The sequence below is a fragment of the Haliotis rubra genome, unplaced genomic scaffold, assembly GCF_003918875.1.
Source record: "Haliotis rubra isolate DU_JTF1 unplaced genomic scaffold, ASM391887v1 Scf900, whole genome shotgun sequence".
Lineage (NCBI taxonomy): Eukaryota > Metazoa > Mollusca > Gastropoda > Lepetellida > Haliotidae > Haliotis > Haliotis rubra.
In genome coordinates, this window is record NW_025767636.1 from 333,187 (window position 1) to 358,123 (window position 24,937).

Sequence of the window (24,937 nt, forward strand, 5' to 3'; positions counted from 1 at the left end):
CCTTAAATACCCCTTCCCTACCTTACATATCCCTTTCCTACCTTAAATATCCCTTCCCTACCTTAAATACCCCTTCCCTAAATACCCATTCCCAACCTTAAATACCCCTTCCCTACCTTAAATATCCCTTCCCTACCTTAAATAGCCCTTCCCTACCTCAATATCCCTTCCCCACCCTTAATATCCCTTCCCTACCTTAAATACCCCTTCCCTCGCTTAAATACCTCTTCCCTCGCTTAAACACCCCTTCCCTACCTTAAACACCCCATTCCTACCTTAAATACCCCTTCTCTTCCATAAATATCCCTTCCCTACCTTAAATAGCCCTTCCCTCGCTTAAACACCCATTCCCTACATTAAATACCCCATTCCTACCTTAAATACCCCATTCCTACCTTAAATATTCCTTCTCTGCCTTAAATACACCTTACACTGTATCTACCTTAAATACCCCTTCCTCTCTTGAAGGGGCGGTGGGGTAGCCTAGTGGTTAAGGCGTTCGCTCGTCACGCCGAAGACCCGGGTTCGATTCCCCACATGGGTACAATGTGTTAAGCCCATTTCTGGTGTCCCCCGCCGTGATATTGCTGGAATATTGCTAAAAGCGGCGCAAAACCAAACTCACTCACTCCTCCCTCATCTCTTGAATACCCCATCCATCGCTTAAATACCAGTTCCCCTTCAGAAAACAGCGTCACCTTGGTAAGACAGTCTCCCGGTCATGACCCTGAGAGTTTCTGTAACCTTTTCGTGACAGCCTTGTGTGACTGATGGACGTACAGGGGGTGAGTTACCTTCCCAATTTAAGGGATAAGGGACAGCACGAAGGTTACGCTCTGTTGTAGTATCAACTTTACTGCATTGAATGGAAGTTCGTAAACAGTACGTTTGTAGTTTTAGAGATATGTCAAGCAGACTGAAATAACAAACAGAAAAAAATGCCATTACTTCTACAAATGTAACCTGTAGTACTTTCCCATTGTCTACAGTTATGAGTTTCTCGCAGTCCAACAATTAACGATATGTGTTTGACAATGCTGAATCTGCATCGAATGCATATTTAAGTCAAGCATAAGAGCACCAAACATTATTAGACGATTATGCTATTCGAATTCTTAACATATCTGTCACGTTGATATAATGACAAAAGGTTACGTAGCAAGTGGAGTGTGATGATGATGATGATGATGATGATGATAATGATAATGGTGATGATGATGATGATGATGACGATCGTAATGATGTTGATGATGATGATGATGATGATGACGAAGATGATGATGATTTTGATGATAATGATGATGATCATGGTGGTGATGATAATGGTGAAGATGATGATGATGACGGCGACGACGACGACGACGACGACGATGATGATGATACTGATGATGACGACGACGACGACGAAAACGACGATGAATTTGATAGAATCAATGATGATGACGATCATGACGACGATGACGACCATGACGACGACGACGACTTAATGGAGGACTCTATATCGCACTCAAGGATAGCCTATGTGACCAGTCATGTTATACAGCGAGTTCGCCCGACTGCGGAGTGCGGCATGTTACAAAAGGCAATGTAAAGGCAGTCACGACAATGCAACGTAAAGGCAGTTGCAACTGTTCATTTGCAGTTGAAGTCGTTAACCTCGTTGTGTGAACTGGAGCTTTCTTCGAGATTTGAAGCGTTAACTGGGAACCTATCCTGTAAAGATGTTTAACTCAAAGCCATGTCTGATGCTCTCCCCTGACTAGACTTTTTTCACAAGTCTCAAAGTCATAGCAGAAAAAGGTACTGTCTGACTAATCCCGGAATTTTTATTGCAAAATTTCAATAACGAAAAAAACAGTCCACCAATTATCTACAGAAAAGAATCTTTTGGGCGTGACGCTAAATAGCAGAGAAAAAGATAAATCGGCTTATGCACGTTGTTCGTCGTTTTTCAAGTTATAATTATTACACCGAGATATAAGTTATGCTCCAACTCGGTAAAGTACGATGCATGAAGGTTAACGGCCCGACTCAAAATATGGGAAGCAGAACAAACTGGGGACTTGCTTTGGGATACTCGTAGGTTCAGTGTTACGGGTATCACAGTGTGGTCTTACATGTTTTAGGTTTGATAACACAAACATCCAAATCGCTGACAAGGTCAAAGACCTTGGTGTGATTATCGACTCAGATGTGTCACTGGATGATCACGTTTCCCATCTAGTCCAGAGCTGCTTTGCTCAGTTGTGTACTATTGGACATATCCGACCATATCTCACCACCGAATCTGCCACCACTCTTGTCCTGTCTCTAGTTATGAGCAGGATTGATTACTGTAACTCTCTTCTCGCTGGTGCCACTAAGACACAGATAAGGAAACTTCAGCGTGTGCAAAACGCTGCTGCACGTATAGTGACCAAGTCACGTAAATCTGATGACGCTCTGAAACTCCTACATTGTTTACACTGGCTGCCCATTCACTATAGGATTCAATTCAAGCTTATGTGCCTCACTTTCCGCTGTCTGTCTGGATCTGCCCCTTCGTATCTGGCCCAGTCCCTCACACAGCACCGCCCATGTCGCTCTCTCCGTTCACAGGAGACGTTTCCTCGTTATCCCCACTGTGAGGACTTCTACGTATGGTGAAAGGTCCTTTTCGTATGCAGCCTCTACAGCCTGGAATCAACTACCTCAATATCTTCGTGACTGTACAGAACTTTCTAATTTTAAATCTTTACTAAAGACTCACTTTTTCAGATTAGCTTATGAGTGTAAACGATAATTCATTGCATTGTTTCCACGTATCTCTCTAATCTTTTATTCTCTCCTATAGTCTGTTTGTATGTACATCTATGTCTTGCGCTTTGAGCATGTTGTACATGGAAAACAGAGCATTACAAGCAAGCTATTATTATTATTATCTTGCTGTCCGGGGTCTTGTAGGGGATACGGGTATAGATGAGGGTTACGGGTGAGTTGGAGTCCGGGCACTTGTAGAGGATATGTTATGGATGAGTGTTACGGGTGTCTTGCTGTTCAGGGACTTGTAGAGGATATGGGTATAGATGAGTGTTACGGGTGTGTTGCAGTCCGGGCACTTGTAGAGGATATGTTATGGATAAATGTTACGGCTGTCTTGCTGTTCAGGGACTTGTAGAGGATATGTTATGGATGAGTGTTACGGGTGTCTTGCTGTTCAGGGACTTGTAGAGGATATGTTATGGATGGGTGTTACGGGTGTCTTGCTTTTAGGGGACTTGTAGAGGATATGTTATGGATGGATGTTACGGGTGTCTTCCTTTTAGGGGACTTGTTGAGGATATGTGTGTGGATGAGTGTTGCGGGTGTGTTACTGTTCGGGCACTTGTAGGGGATATGGGTGTGGATGAGTGTTGCGGATGTGTTGATGTCCGGGCACTTCTAGAGGATATGGGTATGGATGAGTGTTACGGGTGTCTTGCTGTTCAGGGACTTGTAGAGCATATGTTATGGATGGGTGTTACGGGTGTGTTGCTTTTAGGGGACTTGTAGACGATATGTTATGGATGGGCGTTACGGGTGTGTTGCTGTTTGGGGACTTGTAGAGGATATGTTATGGTAGGGCGTTACGGGTGTGTTGCTTTTAGGGGACTTGTAGAGGATATGTTATGGTAGGGCGTTACGGGTGTGTTGCTGTTCAGGAACTTGTAGAGGATATGTTATGGATGAGTGTTACGGGTGTGTTGCTGTTCGGGGGCTTGTAGAGGATATGTTATGGATGGGCGTTACGGGTGTGTTGCTGTTCGGGGACTTGTAGAGGATATGTTATGGATGGGCGTTACGGGTGTGTTGCTGTTTGGGGACTTGTAGAGGATATGTTAAGGATGGATGTTACGGGTGTGTTGCTGTTCGGGGACTTGTTGAGGATATGTTATGGATGGGCGTTACGGGTGTGTTGCTGTTCGGGGACTTGTAGAGGATATGTTAAGGATGGATGTTACGGGTGTGTTGCTTTTCAGGGACTTGTTGAGGATATGTTATGGATGAGTGTTACGGATGTGTTGCTGTTCAGGGACTTGTAGGGGATATGTTATGGATGAGTGTTACGGGTGTCTTGCTGTTCAGGGACTTGTAGAGCATATGTTATGGATGGGTGTTACGGGTGTGTTGCTGTTCGGGGACTTGTAGACGATATGTTATGGATGGGCGTTACGGGTGTCTTGCTGTTCGGGGACTTGTTGAGGATATGTTATGGATGGATGTTACGGGTGTGTTGCTGTCCGCTCACTTGTAGGTGCTATTGGTATGGATGAGTGTAACGGGTGTCTTGCTGTTCAGGGACTTGTAGGGGATATGGGTATGGATGAGTGTTACGGGTGTGTTTATGTTCGGGCACTTGTAGGGGATATGGGTATGGATGAGTGTTACGTGTGTGTTGATGTTCGGGCACTTGAAGGGGATATGGGTATGGATGAGTGTTGTGGGTGTGTTGATGTCCGGGCACTTGTAGAGGATATGGGTATGGATGAGTGTTACGGGTGTTTTGCTGTTCGGGCACTTGTAGGGTATTTGGGTATGGATGAGTGTTACGGGTGTCTTGTTGTTCAGGGACTTGTAGGGGATATGGGTATGGGTGAGTGTTACGGGTGTGTTGCTGTTCAGGCACTTGTAGAGGATATGGGTATGGATGAGTGTTACGGGTGTCTTGCTGTTCAGGGACTTGTAGAGGATATGGTTATTTGTGAGTGTTACGTGTGTCTTGCTGTTCAGGGACTTGTAGAGGATATGGGTATGGGTGAGTGTTACGGGTGTCTTGCTGTTCAGGGACTTGTAGAGGATATGGGTATGGAAGAGTGTTACGGGTGTCTTGCTGACCCGGCACTTGTAGGGGACATGGGTGTGGATGAGTGTTACGGGTGTCTTTCTGTTCAGGGACTTGTAGAGGATATGGGTATGGAAGAGTGTTACGGGTGTCTTGCTGTCCGGGCACTTGTAGGGGATATGGGTATGGATGAGTGTTACGGGTGTGTTGCTGTTCGGGAACTTGTAGAGGATATGGTTATTGATGAGTGTTGCGGGTGTTTTGCTGTTTGGGGACTTGAAGAAGAAATGTTATGGGTGAGTGTTACGGGTGTGTTGCTGTTCGGGCACTTGTAGAGGATATGGGTATGGATGAGTGTTACGGGTGTGTTTATGTTCGGACACTTGTAGAGGATATGGGTATGGATGAGTGTTACGGGTGTGTTTATGTTCGGACACTTGTAGAGGATATGGATGAGTGTTACGGGTGTGTTTATGTTCGGACACTTGTAGAGGATATGGGTATGGATGAGTGTTACGGGTGTGAAGACCCCGAGATTCATCATAAGCTCAGTAGCACATTTAAATATGCTGAGTTAGTTTCAAAACACATGTTTGTTCCGAGACACTAAAACGGACCATAAATGTAGCGTTAAACAAACCTGTTTCACAAACGGCACAGTGTCTCTGTACTTCCACACAGTAGTCGTGGCAGGAGTGAGTGAGTGAGTGAGTGAGTGATACGCCGCTTTTAGCAATATCCCAGCAATATCACGGCGGGGGACACCAGAAATGGGCTTTATACATTGTACCGTTGTGGGGAACTGTACCCGGGTTTTCGGCCTGACGAGCCAACGCTTCAACCACTAGGCTACCCCATCGCCTCCACGGCTGGGGTATAGTTGTGTGGCGATAGGAACTACTTCCATATTTAGGCAAATTCTGTGAATGGGAGATGCGACCAGTAAGACAGGACATGCTCACCCTATTCGCGAACACCTGGTGTCTTCGCTTATTTTCAGTGATCCATCCATATAATTTTCACAGCTATTTATCCATTCATTCCAAATGGTATTAATGTCTGAGGATATTAAAAACTTGGTATTGTATCATAGATATTTCCTTTCAGACCAACCCGTGAAGATCCGGGTTAGAATTGATCTTCAGCAACCCATGCTAGGCGACTAACGGGATTGGTTGACACATTCCATCGTATCCCAACGGCGTACATCAGTGCTGTTGATCACTGGATTGGCTGGTTCAGACTCGATTATTTACAGACCGTCGCCATATAGCTGGACTATTTGGGGCGGTGGGGTGATATTCGTCACGCCGAAGACCCGGGTTCAATTCCCAACATGGGTACAATGTGTGGAGCCCATTTCTGGTGTCCCGCTGTGATATTGCTGGAATACTGCTGAGTTAGACGTAAAACTAAATTCACTCAATCCTTTCAGACCAGACTTTCTGTAATCGGTCTGTTGTTCACTTTCGCGTCATTATAATCATGATAAACAACGTTGACAGTGTACGACAGACCGTTCATATGCCCGTTTGAATGACGTTCATAAGCGTAAGGTGCGGTGTGGTAGTCTAGTGGTTAAAGCGTTCGCTCGTCACGCCGAAGGCCCGGGTTCGTTTCCCCAGATGGGTACAATGCGTGTAGCCCATTTCTGGTGTTCCGCGCCGTGATATTGCTGAAATATTGCTAACAGCGGCGTAAAACTAAATTCACTCACTCACTCAGGCAGGGGAAGGTGATCTTTTCAGTGAGTTCTCGTACGGTCATAACAATCATCACATCCCTATGGCTGCTGACTAGTCAGGTAGATCGTATATCACTTTTATACAAGTTGACGAGCCAACGCTTTAACCACTAGGCTTTAACCACTAAAGACTCCTGCCTGCATTGTGTCTCTTCAGACATCGTAGATCGTAGATGATCCTATCAGACTATGAACTTTCACTTACCAAGCTGTATTGTAACTTAATTATGACTGTACACCACTAGCTTTCGCGACCACCGGCGGATAAAGACAATTTAACGTGAATATATTGTTTTTATTTATGCGATACAACTAGACTGCAATATGTATATAAGCCATGTGGGGATGTCCCTTAACATTGCTTGAATATTGCTGAAATATTGCTGAAAGTGGCCTTAAACCAACTTTACCCAGCCGCTCACTACAACTGCAAAAAGGGCTAATACAAAATTAATTATAACGCCAAAAATATGTTTGAACGCCGGGGGTACTTACAGCTTAATTGGGGCGGTGGGGTAGCCTAGTGGTTAAAGCGTTGGCTCGTCACGCCGAAGACCCGGGTTCGATTCCCCACATGGGCACAATGTGTGAAGCCCATTTCTGGTGTCCCCCGCCGTGATATTGCTGGAATATTGCTAAAAGCGGCGTAAAACCAAACTCAGTCAGTCGTACAGCTTAATTGGTGACAACAGGTTCGTGTGATTCTATAGGACTGCCATGTTAGTTAGGATAGGAATGATGAGAGAACCTTGGTGAAACACCCTCACAAGAAAATGACAGAGGCTTCGATCATGTAAAACCAGCGTTTAGAAAGGAACGGTCTCCGAAAGTAATCTCCCTTGTTGATAGTATCTTCAAGAGGTACTGGTCGTGGGATCTCACTGCTTTGTAGGCTGACACACAGGGATTAGTTCCATGGAGTGAGTGAGTATGGTTTTACGCCACTTTTAGCAATATTCCAGCAATATCACGACGGGGGACACCAGAAATGGGCTTCACACATTATACCCATGTGGGGAATTGAACCCGGGTTTTCAGCGTGACGAGCGAACGCTTTACCCTCAAGGCTACCCCCACCGCCCTGAGCTGGAGGTAGAGGTATGGAAGCGTGGTAACTCAGACAGAATGACATATGTGTTCCTGTCTGAGATATTTAGCGAGTGTTGATCACGTAGTATTTGTGAAACACGAGCACATTATCGGAGTCTTGTCCAGTAGCAGCGTCCAGAGCACGCGGTCAATTATGGATCAAAATCATTTATAAAGCCAATCAATATATTGCAGGAATCAAGCTGTTGTTGAACTAGTTATTGTATTTTAAACTAGTTGTGGCATAAGTAGTATCAGTTTGGGAAGAAATAGTTCATGGTATGTAATATTTGTTGTGGCATAAGTAGTGAATGAGTGAGTGAATTTAGTTTACTCCGTTTTTAACAATATTCCAACAAAATCACGTCGGGAGACACCAGAAATGGGCTTCACACATTGTACCCATGTGGGGAATCGAACCCGGGTTTTCAGCGTGACGAGCGAACGCTTTAACCACTAGGCTACCCCACCGCCCAGGCATGAGTGGTATCAGTTTTGGGAAGTAATAGTTTATGGTATTTAATATTAGCTGTGGTATTAGTAGAATTAGTTTCGGAAGTAATAGTTTATGGTAACGGTGGTAATAGTTGTAGTAGTAGTCGATGCTGCTACCGTTATCGTTTTGTTGCTCTTAGTAGTAGTAGAGTAGTAGTAGAAGTAGTAGCAGTAATAGTAGTAGTAGCGGTGGCAGTAGTAGTAGTAGTAGTAGCATTAGTAGTGGTAGCAGTAGTAGTAGTAGTAGTAGTAGTGGTAGTAGTCGTAGCAGTAGTAGTAGTGGTAGTAGTAGTAGTGGTGGTAGTAGCAGTAGTAGTGGTAGCAGTAGTGGTAGTAGTAGTAGTAGTGGTGGTAGTAATAGTGGTAGTAGTCGTAGCAGTAGTAGTAGTGGTAGTAGTAGTAGTGGTGGTAGTAGCAGTAGTAGTGGTAGCAGTAGTGGTAGTAGTAGTAGTAGTGGTGGTAGTAGTAGTAGTAGTGGTAGTAGTAGTAATGGTAGTAGTAGTAGAAGTGGTAGCAGTAGTGGTAGTAGTAGTAGTGGTAGTAGTAGTAATGGTTGTAGCAGTAGTAGTGGTAGCAGTAGTGATAGTAGTAGTAGTAGTAGTAGTGGTGGTAGTAGTAGCAGTAGTGGTAGTAGTAGTAATGGTAGAAGTAGTAGTGGTGGTAGTAGTAGTAGTAGTAGCAGTAGTAGTGGTAGCAGAGTAGTAGTGGTAGTAGTAGTAGTAGTAGTGGTAGTAGTAGTAGTAGTGGTAGTGGTAGTAGTAGTAGTAGTAGTAGTAGTAGTGGTAGTAGTAGTAGTGGTAGTAGTAGTAGTAGTAGTAGTAGTAGTAGTAGTAGTAGTAGTAGGAGGAGAAGGAGCGGCAGCTTTGAATGTAGTAGCAGTTTCAGTTTGATTGTATTAATAGACGAAGAAGAAGATGTACATAGGGAGACCGCACCACAATCACTTCTACTGCAATAACTACGACTGCATCCACAACTACCACTACTGCGACCATAACTGCTACTATTGCAACCACAACTACATATATTTCTACTGCAACTGTTTGGTCGCTCCAAGCACGCATTATGCGTGAAGAAATGCGCATGATTAATTATTACCATTATCATTATATATTATTATTATTATTAACGTTACCACTCTGACCAACTGGTAACTTTGGCAAAGATCCACGCTGCTGATATTGAAACACGTGTCCCGATTTACAGTAGAGATCAAATGCAAGCGCGGAGCACCAATGCCGGTTTTTAACTGTCGTGACATTTCTCGTTTAGAAGGATAGTGATTGTGTTCGTTTTTAGAGTAAAAATATGTCAATCAGAAAAGGTTTTCTTGAACTGAATTGTTAATGGTTGGTTTTGTGAGATGTAAAGCGTACATGCATTTAAAACGAATTTAAAATGATTCAGATATTTATCCCTGAGTAATATCTCAAAAATTGTAACTCTTGTAGTAGTGAATGTTATCACAGTACCCGTAGTTGGGGCATTAGTAGAAGTTGCAGCAGATGCAGTTTCGGAAGCGTCCCTAATCAAAATTATTAAATATTATTAGAATTTATGTATGATTTGCTAATACCGTTTAAATAGTAGAGACAAAAGCATCCTTATAATGACAATCATAAATATTGCATTAAACCGAAAAAAATTATTTCAAAACGACAAGAATACTCTAAAATCAGAGCCCACATGCGACTATTTGAGGAGCGGCACTAGTCCTAAACACATGCAAAGGCAAATCAATGATTTCCCCAAAAAAGGCAGAATCAATATCAGACATACACCAAGTGTTCTCAAATCACTTACCACAGTCATCGAAACCGAAGAAGTCATCATCATCACTAAGCAAATGCCTCAAAAAATCCATGATCGGTATATCGTCCACCTTCGACTCCAGTTGTTCGTGGATGAAGCTAGTCTGTTACTAGTATGTAAGCTTCAATAACACACCGCGATGCCACGGCCCGCCGTCATCCTCCAGTGATCTGGCTTACAATATGCTGAGTGCGCGGGTCTCACGACCTCTCCCTGACAGCACCACTCTCTATCCCGTTCATACACTGCAACGCGGTGGTAGCTGTTGCGTCAAAAAAATGCCATTCAGCAAGTCTATACATATCTGTGGGTTGCGGTTTAATATAAAAACCTGCGTTTTTCAATGAGAGACGGGGAGGTAATTCAGAAGAATGCATGTTGCAGACATGATAACCGTGTAATTATGGAGTTTTTATATTTAAGCGAGACACAGGGGTTCAAGTACGTACGATTTTCACAATGGCGTCACAGTAAGTACTATGTAAGCGGCCGGCATAACATAGTAGATGTTGTATTAGGAATAAAATCACTCGTTTATGACAAGTACGTGTAATTTGAATCAGTAAAAAATATAAAAAATTCACGATTCACGTCAAAATGCCATACTGATGTCCCTGGTATTCTGGGGTAATGGTGGCAATTTGCTGTGCAGAGTTACCTCCCTTTGCATTGCTACACCCGCGAGATTATGAGTTCAAATTCCGAATCGCTAGGATTGTGTTTCCTAGTTTCTTAGCATCATTCACTTGCTTTTTTGTTTCACTGAAGTAAGGATATACATGAGGCCTACATCACTGCGAGGTGTCCTCAAGACCAAATTGACAAGCAGAGTTACCTCCCTTTGGCAAGCCACACACCCACTCCTAGTTTCTCAGCACCATACCCTTGCTTTTTTGTTTCACAGAAGTAAGGAAATACACGAGGCCTGCATCACTGTGAGGTGTCCTCAAGACCAAACTGACAAGCCGTGATACCACTGGAATAGAGTAAAAATCTGTACATAGAAGGTTTGATGCGATCAACACCTTGCAGACGATTCCAACAACGAATGCCCTACAACATGAACGTAAATAAACACGGCTGTACCTCAACAGAGATGGATCACACTTCCCTTCATGCTCCCTTCTTTGTGCCAGTAATTCAGCTACATGACTGCTGCCTGTAAATAGTAGACTCTGAATCAGACTGAATCACTGAATCTATGACCAACAGTCCACACCGTCGGGTCACAATGACCCACAGACAACCAAGGGCCCAAGATCTCCCGATCTATCAAATCGCCTCTTTACGGCCAGCAGTTATTGCTTGAGACGGATTCGAGTCTGGAATCATCACAGTGAGAATCCCACGTACCATGGCTCACTATCAAATTCCAGGAAGGTGCGTGAGGGATTGATTTTCATTCGTCCTTCGACAGATCTGATACGTCATGGTTGTGACACTGTATTGCTGCAGCCGAAGGTCGATCAAATTCAAGCCCAAGAATCCATACACTGTATTGTTTATCTTGTCAGCGATGGCGCATATGGAGGGAACAACCATCAAAAGGAGGATCTCAACATGATTCCAGCATCTATCAATACTTCATCCGCTATTTTCCTTCCTTCGCTGATTCGATGAGACGTGTTTCTACTCAAATATATCTGATCAAGCAGACATTTTCATCGCAGTTCGTAATGGTTCTATAAAGGTACGTCAAAAAGGACATCGACCATCGTGAAAATTTAAACAGAAATTTGATTCACCTGTGAAAAGAACAGACTGCAATTGATTGTTGCAGCCACTGATGTGCTTTCCTTGAGTTATCTGTCGGCAGCTTTAGAAAACAGCTTGCTTCTTTGTGGATCCAACCGTATCTACTTCGCGTCACTGACGATTCCTTCTATGAAGATGCCATCAAAACACGCATACACACAAAACAGAAAAAAAAATGGCCGTTCTCACTGAGTAGAAATATGGGAAGGGAGATAAGTCGTGTTACGACGACGGTCGGCCCGAGGTGACCACAAACGTGTTTCTGAGACTTCACGGTTGACTAATTAATCGAAAGTTTGGCATCGAAATAGCTACCTTGTAGCATGTCCAATGAGCAATCCAAATAGTGATGAAGGGGTATGGTTTGCATACATAAAATCTCATGCAGTATTCTTTTTTAAAATCCATCATGTCGGTCTCTTACAATTATTGGAGTATTGGTTTGTTGGTTGGTTGGTTGTTTTACGCCGCACTCAGCAATATTCCAGCTGTATGGCGGCGGTATGTAAATAATCGAGTCTGGACCAGACAATGTAGTGATAAACAGCATGAGCATCGATCTACGCAAATGGCATTCGAGGACATGTGTCAACCAAGTCAGAGAGCCTGACCACCCGATCCCGATAGTCGCCTCTTACGAAAAGCATGGGTTGCTGAAGACCAATTCTAACCCGGATCTTCACGGGTAAATGGAGTATAGGCAAATAGGAATGTCCTGATATATATTTGAACGTGCATTATCCAAAAGATTGTCTTCTGAAGCTCACGGGGTCTGGACTAACGGTATAATAGAGTGACCAACTTTGACGTGTGGTTGTGAAAATACACTACCGGGCAAAAATATGTATGCAGTAAACTACTGTTATAACGTATGTACTGGAAGGAACAACTGATTTCCGCTCGATAAAGCAGTAGTTCGTGATACTCATATCGACTAGAATATACAGCAGGTGGCAGGGACCCCAAACCAGTTCGTTATACGCGTCAGTTCGTGTGGGTTCGTTATAAACGTAGTTTACTGTATATCCGTGTTTAATGGTGGCTGAAAGAGAATATATTGCCGCATTTGTCACTGTGTGGGTAAGACTCCTTACAGCGAGACAGCAACAACGGTTGTTGTATGACATCCCCGTCCTCCTTCACTTACAGCAGAGACAGCAACAACCGGTCCTCCCTTTGTGTTATGAACAGTGACAACAACATCTCATGAACAGTGACCGTCCTCCTTCACGTGGGCTGCCTCATGAAGTGACAACAGTGACAACATCCTTCCGTGGACTGTCCTCCCTTTCACGTGCACAGGACTGCTTCACGTGGACTCATGAACATCCCGACGTGAACTGACTCATTAACAGTGACAACATCCCCGTCCTCCTTCACGTGGGCTGCCTCATGAACAGTGACAACATCCCCGTCCTCCTTCACGTGGGCTGCCTCATGAACAGTGACAACATCCCCGTCCTCCTTGACGTTGACAACTTCATGAACAGCGACAACATCCCCGTCCTCCTTCACGTGGACTGCCTCATGAACAGTGACAACACCCCCGTCCTCCTTGACGTTGACAACTTCATGAACAGCGACAACATCCCCGTCCTCCTTCAGGTGGACTGCCTCATCAACAGTGACAACATCCTCGTCCTCCTTCACGTGGACTGCCTCATGAACAGTGACAACATCCCCGTCCTCCTTGACGTTGACAACTTCATGAACAGTGACAACATCCACGTCCTCCTTGACGTGAACTGCCTCATGAACAGTGACAACACCCCCGTCCTCCTTGACGTTGACAACTTCATGAACAGTGACAACATCCCCGTCCTCCTTGACGTGAACTGCCTCATGAACAGTGACAACATCCCCGTCCTCCTTGACGTGAACTGCCTCATGAACAGTGACAACATCCCCGTCCTCCTTGACGTTGACAACTTCATGAACAGTGACAACATCCCCGTCCTCCTTGACGTGAACTGCCTCATGAACAGTGACAACATCCCCGTCCTCCTTGACGTTGACAACTTCATGAACAGTGACAACATCCCCGTCCTCCTTGACGTGGACTGCCTCATGAACAGTGACAACACCCCCGTCCTCCTTGACGTGAACTGCCTCATGAACAGTGACAACACCCCCGTCCTCCTTCACGTGAACTGCCTCATGAACAGTGACAACATCCCCGTCCTCCTTGACGTGACGTCATGAACAGTGACAACATGAACAGTGACAACTTCATGAACAGTGACAACCGTCCTCCTTGACGTGAACTGCCTCATGAACAGTGACAACATCCCCGTCCTCCTTGACGTTGACAACTTCATGAACAGTGACAACATCCCGTCCTCCTTGACGTTGACTGCCTCATGAACAGTGACAACATCCCCGTCCTCCTTGACGTTGACAACTTCATGAACAGTGACAACATCCCCGTCCTCCTTGACGTTGACAACTTCATGAACAGTGACAACATCCACGTCCTCCTTGACGTGAACTGCCTCATGAACAGTGACAACATCCCCGTCCTCCTTGACGTTGACAACTTCATGAACAGTGACAACATCCCCGTCCTCCTTGACGTGAACTGCCTCATGAACAGTGACAACATCCACGTCCTCCTTGACGTGAACTGCCTCATGAACAGTGACAACATCCCCGTCCTCCTTCACGTTGACTGCTTCATGAACAGTGACAACACCCCCGTCCTCCTTCACGTGGACTGCCTCATGAACAGTGACAACATCCCCGTCCTCCTTGACGTTGACAACTTCATGAACAGTGACAACATCCACGTCCTCCTTGACGTTGCTGCCTCATGAACAGTGACAACACCCCGTCTTCCGTCGTGGACTGCCTCGCGAACAGTGACAACATCCCCGTCTTCCTTCACGTGGACTTCCTCATGAACAGTGACAACAACCCCGTCCTCCTTCACGTGGACTGCCTCATGAACAGTGACAACATCCCCGTCCTCCTTCACGTGAACTGCCTCATGAACAGTGACAACATCCCCGTCCTCCTTGACGTTGACAACTTCATGAACAGTGACAACATCCACGTCCTCCTTCACGTGGACTGCCTCATGAACAGTGACAACACCCACGTCCTCCTTGACGTTGACAACTTCATGAACAGTGACAACATCCACGTCCTCCTTGACGTTGACTGCCTCATGAACAGTGACAACATCCACGTCCTCCTTGACGTTGACAACTTCATGAACAGTGACAACATCCACGTCCTCCTTCACGTGGACTGCCTCATGAACAGTGACAACATCCCCGTCCTCCTTGACGTTGACAACTTCATGAACAGTGACAACATCCACGTCCTCCTTGACGTTGACAACTTCATGAACAGTGACAACATCCACGTCCTCCTTGACGTTGACAACTTCATGAACAGTGACAACATCCCCGTCCTCCTTGACGTGAACTGCCTCATGAACAGTGACAACATCCACGTCCTCCTTCACGTTGACAACTTCATGAACAGTGACAACATCCCCGTCCTCCTTCACGTGAACTGCCTCATGAACAGTGACAACATCCCCGTCCTCCTTGACGTTGACAACTTCATGAACAGTGACAACATCCCCGTCCTCCTTCACGTGGACTGCCTCATGAACAGTGACAACACCCCCGTCCTCCTTGACGTTGACAACTTCATGAACAGTGACAACATCCCCGTCCTCCTTGACGTGGACTGCCTCATGAACAGTGACAACATCCACGTCCTCCTTCACGTTGACAACTTTCATGAACAGTGACAAACATCCCCGTCCTCCTTCACGTGGACTGCCTCATGAACAGTGACAACACCCCCGTCCTCCTTGACGTTGACAACTTCATGAACAGTGACAACATCCCCGTCCTCCTTGACGTTGACAACTTCATGAACAGTGACAACATCCACGTCCTCCTTGACGTTGACAACTTCATGAACAGTGACAACATCCACGTCCTCCTTGACGTTGACAACTTCATGAACAGTGACAACATCCACGTCCTCCTTGACACAACTTCATGAACAGTGACAACATCCACGTCCTCCTTGACGTTGACAACTTCATGAACAGTGACAACATCCACGTCCTCCTTCACGTGAACTGCCTCATGAACAGTGACAACACACCGTGGACTGCCTCATGAACAGTCCACCCCCGTCCTTCACGTTGACAACTTCATGAACAGTGACAACATCCACGTCCTCCTTCACGTGGACTGCCTCATGAACAGTGACAACATCCCCGTCCTCCTTCACGTGGACTGCCTCATGAACAGTGACAACACCCCCGTCCTCCTTGACGTTGACAACTTCATGAACAGTGACAACACCCCCGTCCTCCTTGACGTTGACAACTTCATGAACAGTGACAACACCCACGTCCTCCTTCACGTTGACAACTTCATGAACAGTGACAACACCCACGTCCTCCTTGACGTGAACTGCCTCATGAACAGTGACAACACCCCGTCCTCCTTGACGTGGACTGCCTCTGAACAGTGACAACACGTTGACGTGGACTTCATGAACAGTGACAACATCCACGTCCTCCTTGACGTGTCCTCATGAACAGTGACAACATCCCGTCCTCCTTGACGTTGACAACTTCATGAACAGTGACAACATCCCCGTCCTCCTTGACGTGAACTGCCTCATGAACAGTGACAACGTTGACTGCCTCCGTCCTCCTTGACGTTGACAACTTCATGAACAGTGACAACATCCCCGTCCTCCTTGACGTTGACAACTTCATGAACAGTGACAACATCCCCGTCCTCCTTGAACGGTGCGTTGACAACTTCATGAACAGTGACAACATCCCCGTCCTCCTTGACGTTGACAACTTCATGAACAGTGACAACATCCACGTCCTCCTTGACGTTGACAACTTCATGAACAGTGACAACATCCCCGTCCTCCTTGACGTTGACAACTTCATGAACAGTGACAACATCCACGTCCTCCTTGACGTTGACAACTTCATGAACAGTGACAACATCCACGTCCTCCTTGACGTTGACAACTTCATGAACAGTGACAACATCCCGTCCTCCTTGACGTGAACTGCCTCATGAACAGTGACAACATCCCCGTCCTCCTTGACGTGAACTGCCTCATGAACAGTGACAACACCCCCGTCCTCCTTGACGTTGACAACTTCATGAACAGTGACAACATCCCCGTCCTCCTTGACGTTGACAACTTCATGAACAGTGACAACATCCCCGTCCTCCTTGACGTTGACAACTTCATGAACAGTGACAACATCCCCGTCCTCCTTGACGTTGACTGCCTTCATGAACAGTGACAACATCCCCGTCCTCCTTGACGTTGACAACTTCATGAACAGTGACAACATCCACGTCCTCCCTTGACGTTGACTGCCTTCATGAACAGTGACAACACCCACGTCCTCCTTGACGTTGGACAACTTCATGAACAGTGACAACACCCCCCGTCCTCCTTGACGTGAACTGCCTCATGAACAGTGACAACATCCCCGTCCTCCTTGACGTTGACAACTTCATGAACAGTGACAACATCCACGTCCTCCTTGACGTTGACAACACCCCGTCCTCCTTCACAACTGCCTCATGAACAGTGACAACATCCACGTCCTCCTTGACGTGAACTGCCTCATGAACAGTGACAACACTCCCCGTCCTCCTTGACGTTGACAACTTCATGAACAGTGACAACATCCCCGTCCTCCTTGACGTGAACTGCCTCATGAACAGTGACAACATCCCCGTCCTCCTTGACGTTGACAACTTCATGAACAGTGACAACATCCCCGTCCTCCTTGACGTTGACTGCCTCATGAACAGTGACAACATCCCCGTCCTCCTTGACGTGAACTGCCTCATGAACAGTGACAACATCCCCGTCCTCCTTGACGTGAACTGCCTCATGAACAGTGACAACATCCCCGTCCTCCTTGACGTTGACAACTTCATGAACAGTGACAACATCCCCGTCCTCCTTGACGTGAACTGCCTCATGAACAGTGACAACATCCCCGTCCTCCTTGACGTGGACTGCCTCATGAACAGTGACAACATCCCCGTCCTCCTTGACGTTGACAACTTCATGAACAGTGACAACATCCCCGTCCTCCTTGACGTGAACTGCCTCATGAACAGTGACAACACCCCCGTCCTCCTTGACGTTGACAACTTCATGAACAGTGACAACATCCCCGTCCTCCTTGACGTGGACTGCCTCATGAACAGTGACAACACCCCCGTCCTCCTTGACGTGACTGCCTCATGAACAGTGACAACATCCCCGTCCTCCACGTGGACTGCCTCATGAACAGTGACAACATCCCGTCCTCCTTGAACTGCCTCATGAACAGTGACAACATCCCCGTCCTCCTTGAACGTGACAACATCCCCGTCCTCCTTGACGTTGACTGCCTCATGAACAGTGACAACATCCCCGTCCTCCTTGACGTTGACAACTTCATGAACAGTGACAACATCCCCGTCCTCCTTGACGTGGACTGCCCATGAACAGTGACAACATCCCCGTGACGTGAACTGCCTCATGAACAGTGACAACATCCCCGTCCTCCTTGACGTTGACAACTTCATGAACAGTGACAACATCCCCGTCCTCCTTGACGTGAACTGCCTCATGAACAGTGACAACATCCCCGTCCTCCTTGACGTGAACTGCCTCATGAACAGTGACAACACCCCCGTCCTCCTTGACGTGAACTGCCTCATGAACAGTGACAACATCCCCGTCCTCCTTGACGTTGACAATTTCATGCACAGTGACAACATTCCCGTCCTCCTATTCATATGCATAGCGAGGGCGATGTCAGATGAGGTTAACTGAGGTTGAACAACATGCGTTCACATGCATCCCTCACTCAGACCAGACACAGGCCGCGTTTATCGGTCCATGTTTTGGCCCATTAGCGCTAGGCAGGGTAACAACAAGTACCACATTTATGGAATGTGCTTAGTTACAGGTAACATACATAAACAATGTCTTGGTGAAGGGGGCACAGTGGGCGAGCTGGCTAAGGCGCCAGGCTAGTGATCCAGCGAGCTTGAGGTGTCGGGATTGAGCCCACCTGTGACCGGGTGTAAAAACGTTGGAGTCAACTTTGTGTGCAGACTCTTTCAGTGTTGTCACAACCCCTAGTGTACAGTACACAACCCTGTGCACTTAAAAGAACCCACGGATCCGTTGGTATATGACCAGATGGTGGCCACATGAAACGTGCAAACACCTAGTTGCGGGTACAGCAAAGTACAGTGAAGTTGGACAAAGTACTGTGACTATGTGTCCCAGTCCACCCAGCTGTGAATGGGTACCTCGTTAGGATGAGAAAGCCACAATAACTCGGTGCGCCTTGTGGCTGCAAGAGTTGTATACTCCCCAGGGAGTTGAGATTGATAATAGGATGTGCCATTGAGATTGACATCCAATGATCGAGGGAAAAAAATACCAGCGCCTTGAGCAAGCACTAGTTGCCTGGATATGTGCGCTATATAAATATCCTACAATAATAATAATAAAAAGGTCTGTCCAAAATTGGGGCGGCGGGGTAGCCAAGTGGTTGAAGCGTTGGCTAGACCGGGTTCAATTCTCCACATGGGTACAATATATGAAGCCTGTTTCTGGTGTCCCCGCCGTGATATTAGTGAAATATTGCTAAATGCGACGTAAAACTAAATTCACTTAGTCACTACCTATAAAGATACAGCAGAGGTGTGAGACTGAGGTCACATACCTGTATCGCCATCTTCAGTCCTTCTCTACGTTATCCACTGGTCCTTAACACCATGCCTGCAAAATGTGAACACAATTCATACAGTTATGTTATTTGCACATGACACATACACAAAAAGTACAAAGGAATTTTTTTTTATCACCCTGGAATATAGCGGAAAGACTTGCTTGAAGGCCATGACGGGATGTTCTCCTGTTGGTTAGCTGAATTAGGGAATAGGGCGTGAACTTTAATTGTCTGAAATGTTAAAGTGGAATGTTCGAAAAAATCCCCAGGATCGAATAAACTTCAACAAATATTTTACAACGAATCAGACATGCACTCGCACACACGCGCGCACGCACGCACGCACACACACATACATACACAATGAGAAAACGCACATACATACATACATACATACATACATACATACATACATACATACATACATACATACATACATACATACATACATACATACATACATACATACATACATACATACATACCCTAAACCTTACCCTAACCCTAAACCTTACCCTAAACCTTACCCTAAACCTTACCATAACCCTAAGTAAACTCGCGTGCTTTCAAAGATGGCGGAAAGTATCCGGTATTCTGTAGTCTAACCCTGGGACCTCGAACATTTTTGTTAATATTCTTTTGTAGTTAAAATTCATTTCTATTAAAAATGTCCAAAACAACACATTAAACAACAGTTATAACGAACTCAGAGGGACAACTCATTTTAAAATAAAAACTTATTTATGCATTTCGACTAAAATATGAAGCAAAATGCCATGGACAAAAACGTTCGTCATATCCGTCAGTTCGTTACACGAGAGTTCGTTTTAAACGTAGTTAACCGTAAACAATGGTCGCTTACATCAGTATACCCCCGGGCGTGTAGTGTCCAATGGTTTACGATGTTAAACCCAATTTCACCTCACCTCACCTTACCTCACCTTACCTCACCACCTCACCTTACCTCACCTCACCTCACCTCACACCTCACCTCACCTCACCTCACCTCCAATAGTTACAGCAGCAATATTTTTCTGTGAAGAGTTGTGTCCCTTTAGCGTTTAAGTCATTGATCACAAGTACAATGTTCGGATCCCGGAAACGCCAGAATTATGTTTCTGTCAAAACTGTGTGATAACACAATTGTGTACTTGTTAGTTTTATGAAATGGTAAATCTCTCAGTCTTCCCTGTCACCTCCAACTCAAATACCGCCATATGTCTGAAGTTGGCGGTAGGTGTGGGTGATGTTTAGCACACTGAAACCCTAAAGGCCGGGGTTCAAACCTATACACAGTAGGGCTGCATGGTATAACCGGTATACCGGTAAACCGCAATACGACATTGTAACAATTACGTATCGCGATACGTTTATGATGTACCGGTATACCGACAGGTTTATTTGTTCAATTTTAATCAATTCAACACCGAAGGTAAGACTTCCGCTCCTATACCCCCTAAATTTGAATGGTGAGGAAAAAAATATATATGTATATTCAGGTAATATGGGTGGCGGTGGTGGGTGGGGATTGGGCGGAAGTCTTTCCAAATGATTGGCAACGGGTCCACCTAAAGATTGTCCAAGAGCAAAGTATCGATGTATCGAGGAAATAATTTAAATTGAATAAACTAATGAATACAATCTACAGTTTTCATAAAAGTTGTCAAACGTACATCTAAGTTACTATTTCCATCTATTCGGGCGATCATGTTATGCAAGTCGAGTGACATCCCGGCTTTCGTCGCCTCCATCGTCATGCTCCGCAACCATGTTTAATGTGAAACAAATTGCATAAAGAATATTGTCACAGGTCACCACCTAGCACGATACGTCCAATAGGTTCCACAATTTACATACTTGTGGCCATTTCCTGCTTAACACGCTCAGAATAGCATTATTGTACCCAAACTTTTGTCTAAAAGTTTATGAGGACGGTATCCATTGCTGTAATATGATTGGCTGCCTTAGGCTACGCGCATGCTTTTTGACTGTGGTGAAAAAGCGTCATTATAAACCAATCTTTATCCAATAAAATCGCTTCTTACAACTGCGAAAATACTCCTGGCAGGGTCACTGTGATATTATTGATGGTTAGAGCTTTCGAACGATACCCGCAATCAAATGAATCTTCTCAAGTGTTATTCATACGGAGGCATTTCTCAATGTTGTATCGTGTTACCGGGCGAAAAGCCACGGCTACCGGGAAATAGGCGACCATACATATTATTTCATTAATATTTTTATAATAATTTTCTGATTACGTAAAAATGAAAATATAAATGAAATAGGTAAGATAGGCATATTACAAATGGGTTAAAATAGCGGGAGTTTTCGTCTCCTTCGTGCTATATCTGGACATTATAAGTGTGTAGACTTGTATTTTTATTAGAAATAATCTTTTTAAGTTGAAGTTGTATTATTTGAATAACATGTTAAAATAACTTTGGTATTTATCAACAGTTGGATTAGTACCTAAAATATTTAAATGGTGTATGACATGTAGTAGCAATAATGTTTCACGAGCTGATATTTTCCTTGACAAACGTAGACTTCTGTCTTATTATAAGGCTATGTTTCGGATGTTTCATTTTTTTTTCATCATTCTATTCAGTCTAAAGAAAGTTTACTTTACCTAATACAGAGAGACTTTTGCACATCTTGATTGCTTTGTTAAATCATTTCTTTAGGAGAAAGGGTACCAAACGTCATTCATGAAATAAGTAATGTTAATAATACTTTTATTCAAAGACAAAGGTGCATAAATCATTGTTTTGATTAAAATGTGCACTTCAAGATCATGCTACATGCTTGTGACTTCAATTAAATTTTCTTGAGTAATACCGATGTGTACAGTAGCTCAGACTCTTTAAATTATTTGAAATTCAACATCCTTTGCTGTCTAAAGAAGTATATAAATGGCATGGGTGGGTTTATGGAGGACATGATGTAAGATAGTTTCAGTTGAATTTGTCATATATATGAAATGTGACATCATACATTTATCTGTGTTAATTTTCCTTTGGACCGCAGTTGCCATTAGAACAAAGACTTGTTGAAAGTTTTTTTATAGTAAAGTGTAGGGCTATTAATATTTGGAAAGGACTAGTGACATGCCAAATCCACTAGCCCGGAGGACTAGTTAAAATGTTTAGTGAGTGTCGATCCCTGCTGTTTTAAAATAAAAATATAAACAGAAGAATGTTCTGGTTTTCCTTTTTCTTGCTTTGAAAGAAGCTATACAATGCACAGTGGTTACTCACATATACTGTGATTCAATTTGGAGGTAAAAGAATATTACATAGTGGACAGATCCCAATAACTGTTCTTTCACAATATATTTTGCAATACGCATCGCAATACAGAAGAGTGTATCGCAATATATCGCAATACGAAATTTGGGGCAATACACAGCCCTAATACACAGACAGGGTGTGGCCTCCTTACCTTGTCAAAGATGTCTTTCGATGCAAAGCAATGCAGTATTCTAGTACATTTCATGGAATATCACAAAATTGACTTGTATGTATGCAGACAGCCTACAAAACATACATTTTGAAAATATAAATTTCTCTCTTTTAAATCCAAATTTGAATTTCCCACTGTATCAGTCAGGCTGCCAGAAAAGGTGCGTTTCCACAGAAACAAGTCTGTGAGTGGGTTAAAAGTTTCATTGCAGGGTTTCATATTTCAGGCAGGCTGTGAGAATGACCCCCCTCCCCACTCCCTTGACCCCATGCTGTGCAGGGTTAGGACTGTACACTTATTTAATGCTGACATCACCATGTTGAAGATTTAATTTTCAGAAAATAAGTACAATTTTAAATTTCATATATCCTAATCAAATTAATCTCTTTTGTCATCACAACATGAAGTGAAAGGGTTGTCGGACATTTACTATAAGGCACATGTTTATTCTAGTGGTAAATTCCAAGGTTAACCTTTGACATCGCCAGGCTCTTGCCAGGCACCCATAGCTGTTACAGTCCTGTCACTCTTGGACAGATAACATCTACACTGCTGAGGAGCAGCCAATGGGAGACTAATTGGTAACCCATGTTTTTTTAGGCTTGCACCCCCCGCCTTCAAGTCAGGAAATATTACGATCATTGGAATTACCTATCAAAAGAACGATCGAGAAACTGATTACACCTGTGCATATATGAAATGAGTGAGAGTGAGTGAATTTAGTTTTACGCCACTTTTAGCAATATTCCAGCAATAGCATGGCAGCATGACACCAGAAATGGGCTTCACGAATTGGACCCATGTGGGGAATCGAACCCGGGTCTTCGGCGTGACGAGCGAACGCTTTAACCACTAGGCTACCCCATCGCCCCCAAGTGTAACGAACGAGCCTTTTAACCACTAGGCTACCCCACCGCCCCTTACTTGAACTCTATATTTTTGTCTTGTTCTCCAGCGTCTGTTGACCTAAAGATCCCTTTAAAAAGATGCATTAAAATATGCAAATGAGAAATGCGATATTTTCTTCTTGTTCTGAAGTCAATGTTCGCATATTTCACTTGCGAGAATATTATATTTAAGCATCATTTAAAAAGATGCATTAAAATGTACATATTAGAAAAATATGATGTTTTCATCTTGTTTTCAATGCATGTTTGCATTTTCCACTTGCATGAAGATTGTATTTAAGGAACCTTTTTAAAAAGGATCGTCAAGCTGATGGACGATCACAACAAAGCTGCTCGTTCAACGATGGGGCAATAAGTATTATCTGTTATTGGGCGTGAAATAGACATTTTGAAAATATGTACGAGAAATTCTTAAGTGTGTTTATCTTTACTCCAAATCGCTCCACTCTCACGTAGATTTAAGACGCCATACATCTCAGCGCAAACAAATCACCGTATTAATGTACATCGTAAGTTTCTTTTTCAGGAGAACAATTGACAAGCCTTTGCAGGTGTCGTGTGATAATGGTGGGGCAGGATGTGCTCACTGTTTTACGAAAACCTGATATTATCTCTGTTTGATGGCGTTCTAAACATATGCTCATGATATAGTCGGACTTTTACGATGAACTCTGCTTTCAGTGGAGGTATTGTGTAACAGTCAGCGCGTCTTTTGAAGGGGTTTCTCGTATAAACTAAACAGACCCTCCGCTGTTTCCATTGCTTTGATACAGTTTAATGTGAGCTGTGCTCATCTCCTGGATGAGTGGGTTCTTGTACTGGGGTGGTATGAACGGCAGTCTTACAGGTTGAGCAGCTGTGGGTTCCTGTACAAACACTTGCTTCAGAAGTCTATCACAAGAACCTATCCAATCATGCCATAGTCATGACATCACTCCAGCATTAGTCCCAATATACCCCCAACCCCAACCCCCACCCCAATGGATCCTGTTGTAAATGCCCCTCAGGTACTATTAATCAGGTACTGTTCTCATATGTATCCTTTATTAAATGCAGCCCAGGTACAGATCCATATGAATCCTTTAGTAAATAACCCTCAAGTCAAGCTGAGA

At 44.4% G+C, this 24,937-nt stretch overlaps 2 protein-coding genes across 2 annotated transcripts in view; one reads left to right on the forward strand and one right to left on the reverse strand.

The window, feature by feature from the left end:
• The window catches only part of LOC124264011 (nuclear receptor subfamily 1 group D member 2-like), an 82,638-nt gene that overhangs the window by 36,827 nt on the left and 20,874 nt on the right, over positions 1 to 24,937 (reverse strand). Inside the window, 1 exon segment of the mRNA XM_046698734.1 lies at positions 19,447 to 19,502. The gene's annotated coding sequence lies outside the window, so the exon portion shown is untranslated.
• LOC124264008 lies at positions 4,285 to 5,136 on the forward strand. Its single transcript, XM_046698730.1, has one exon. It carries the CDS (start codon positions 4,285 to 4,287, stop codon positions 5,134 to 5,136), a length of 852 nt encoding a protein of 283 aa, XP_046554686.1.

Coding starts and splice junctions, on each gene's coding strand:
- LOC124264008 (XM_046698730.1), top strand. CDS start 4,285: ATGGATGAGTGTAACGGGTGTCTTGCTGTTCAGGGACTTGTAGGGGAT.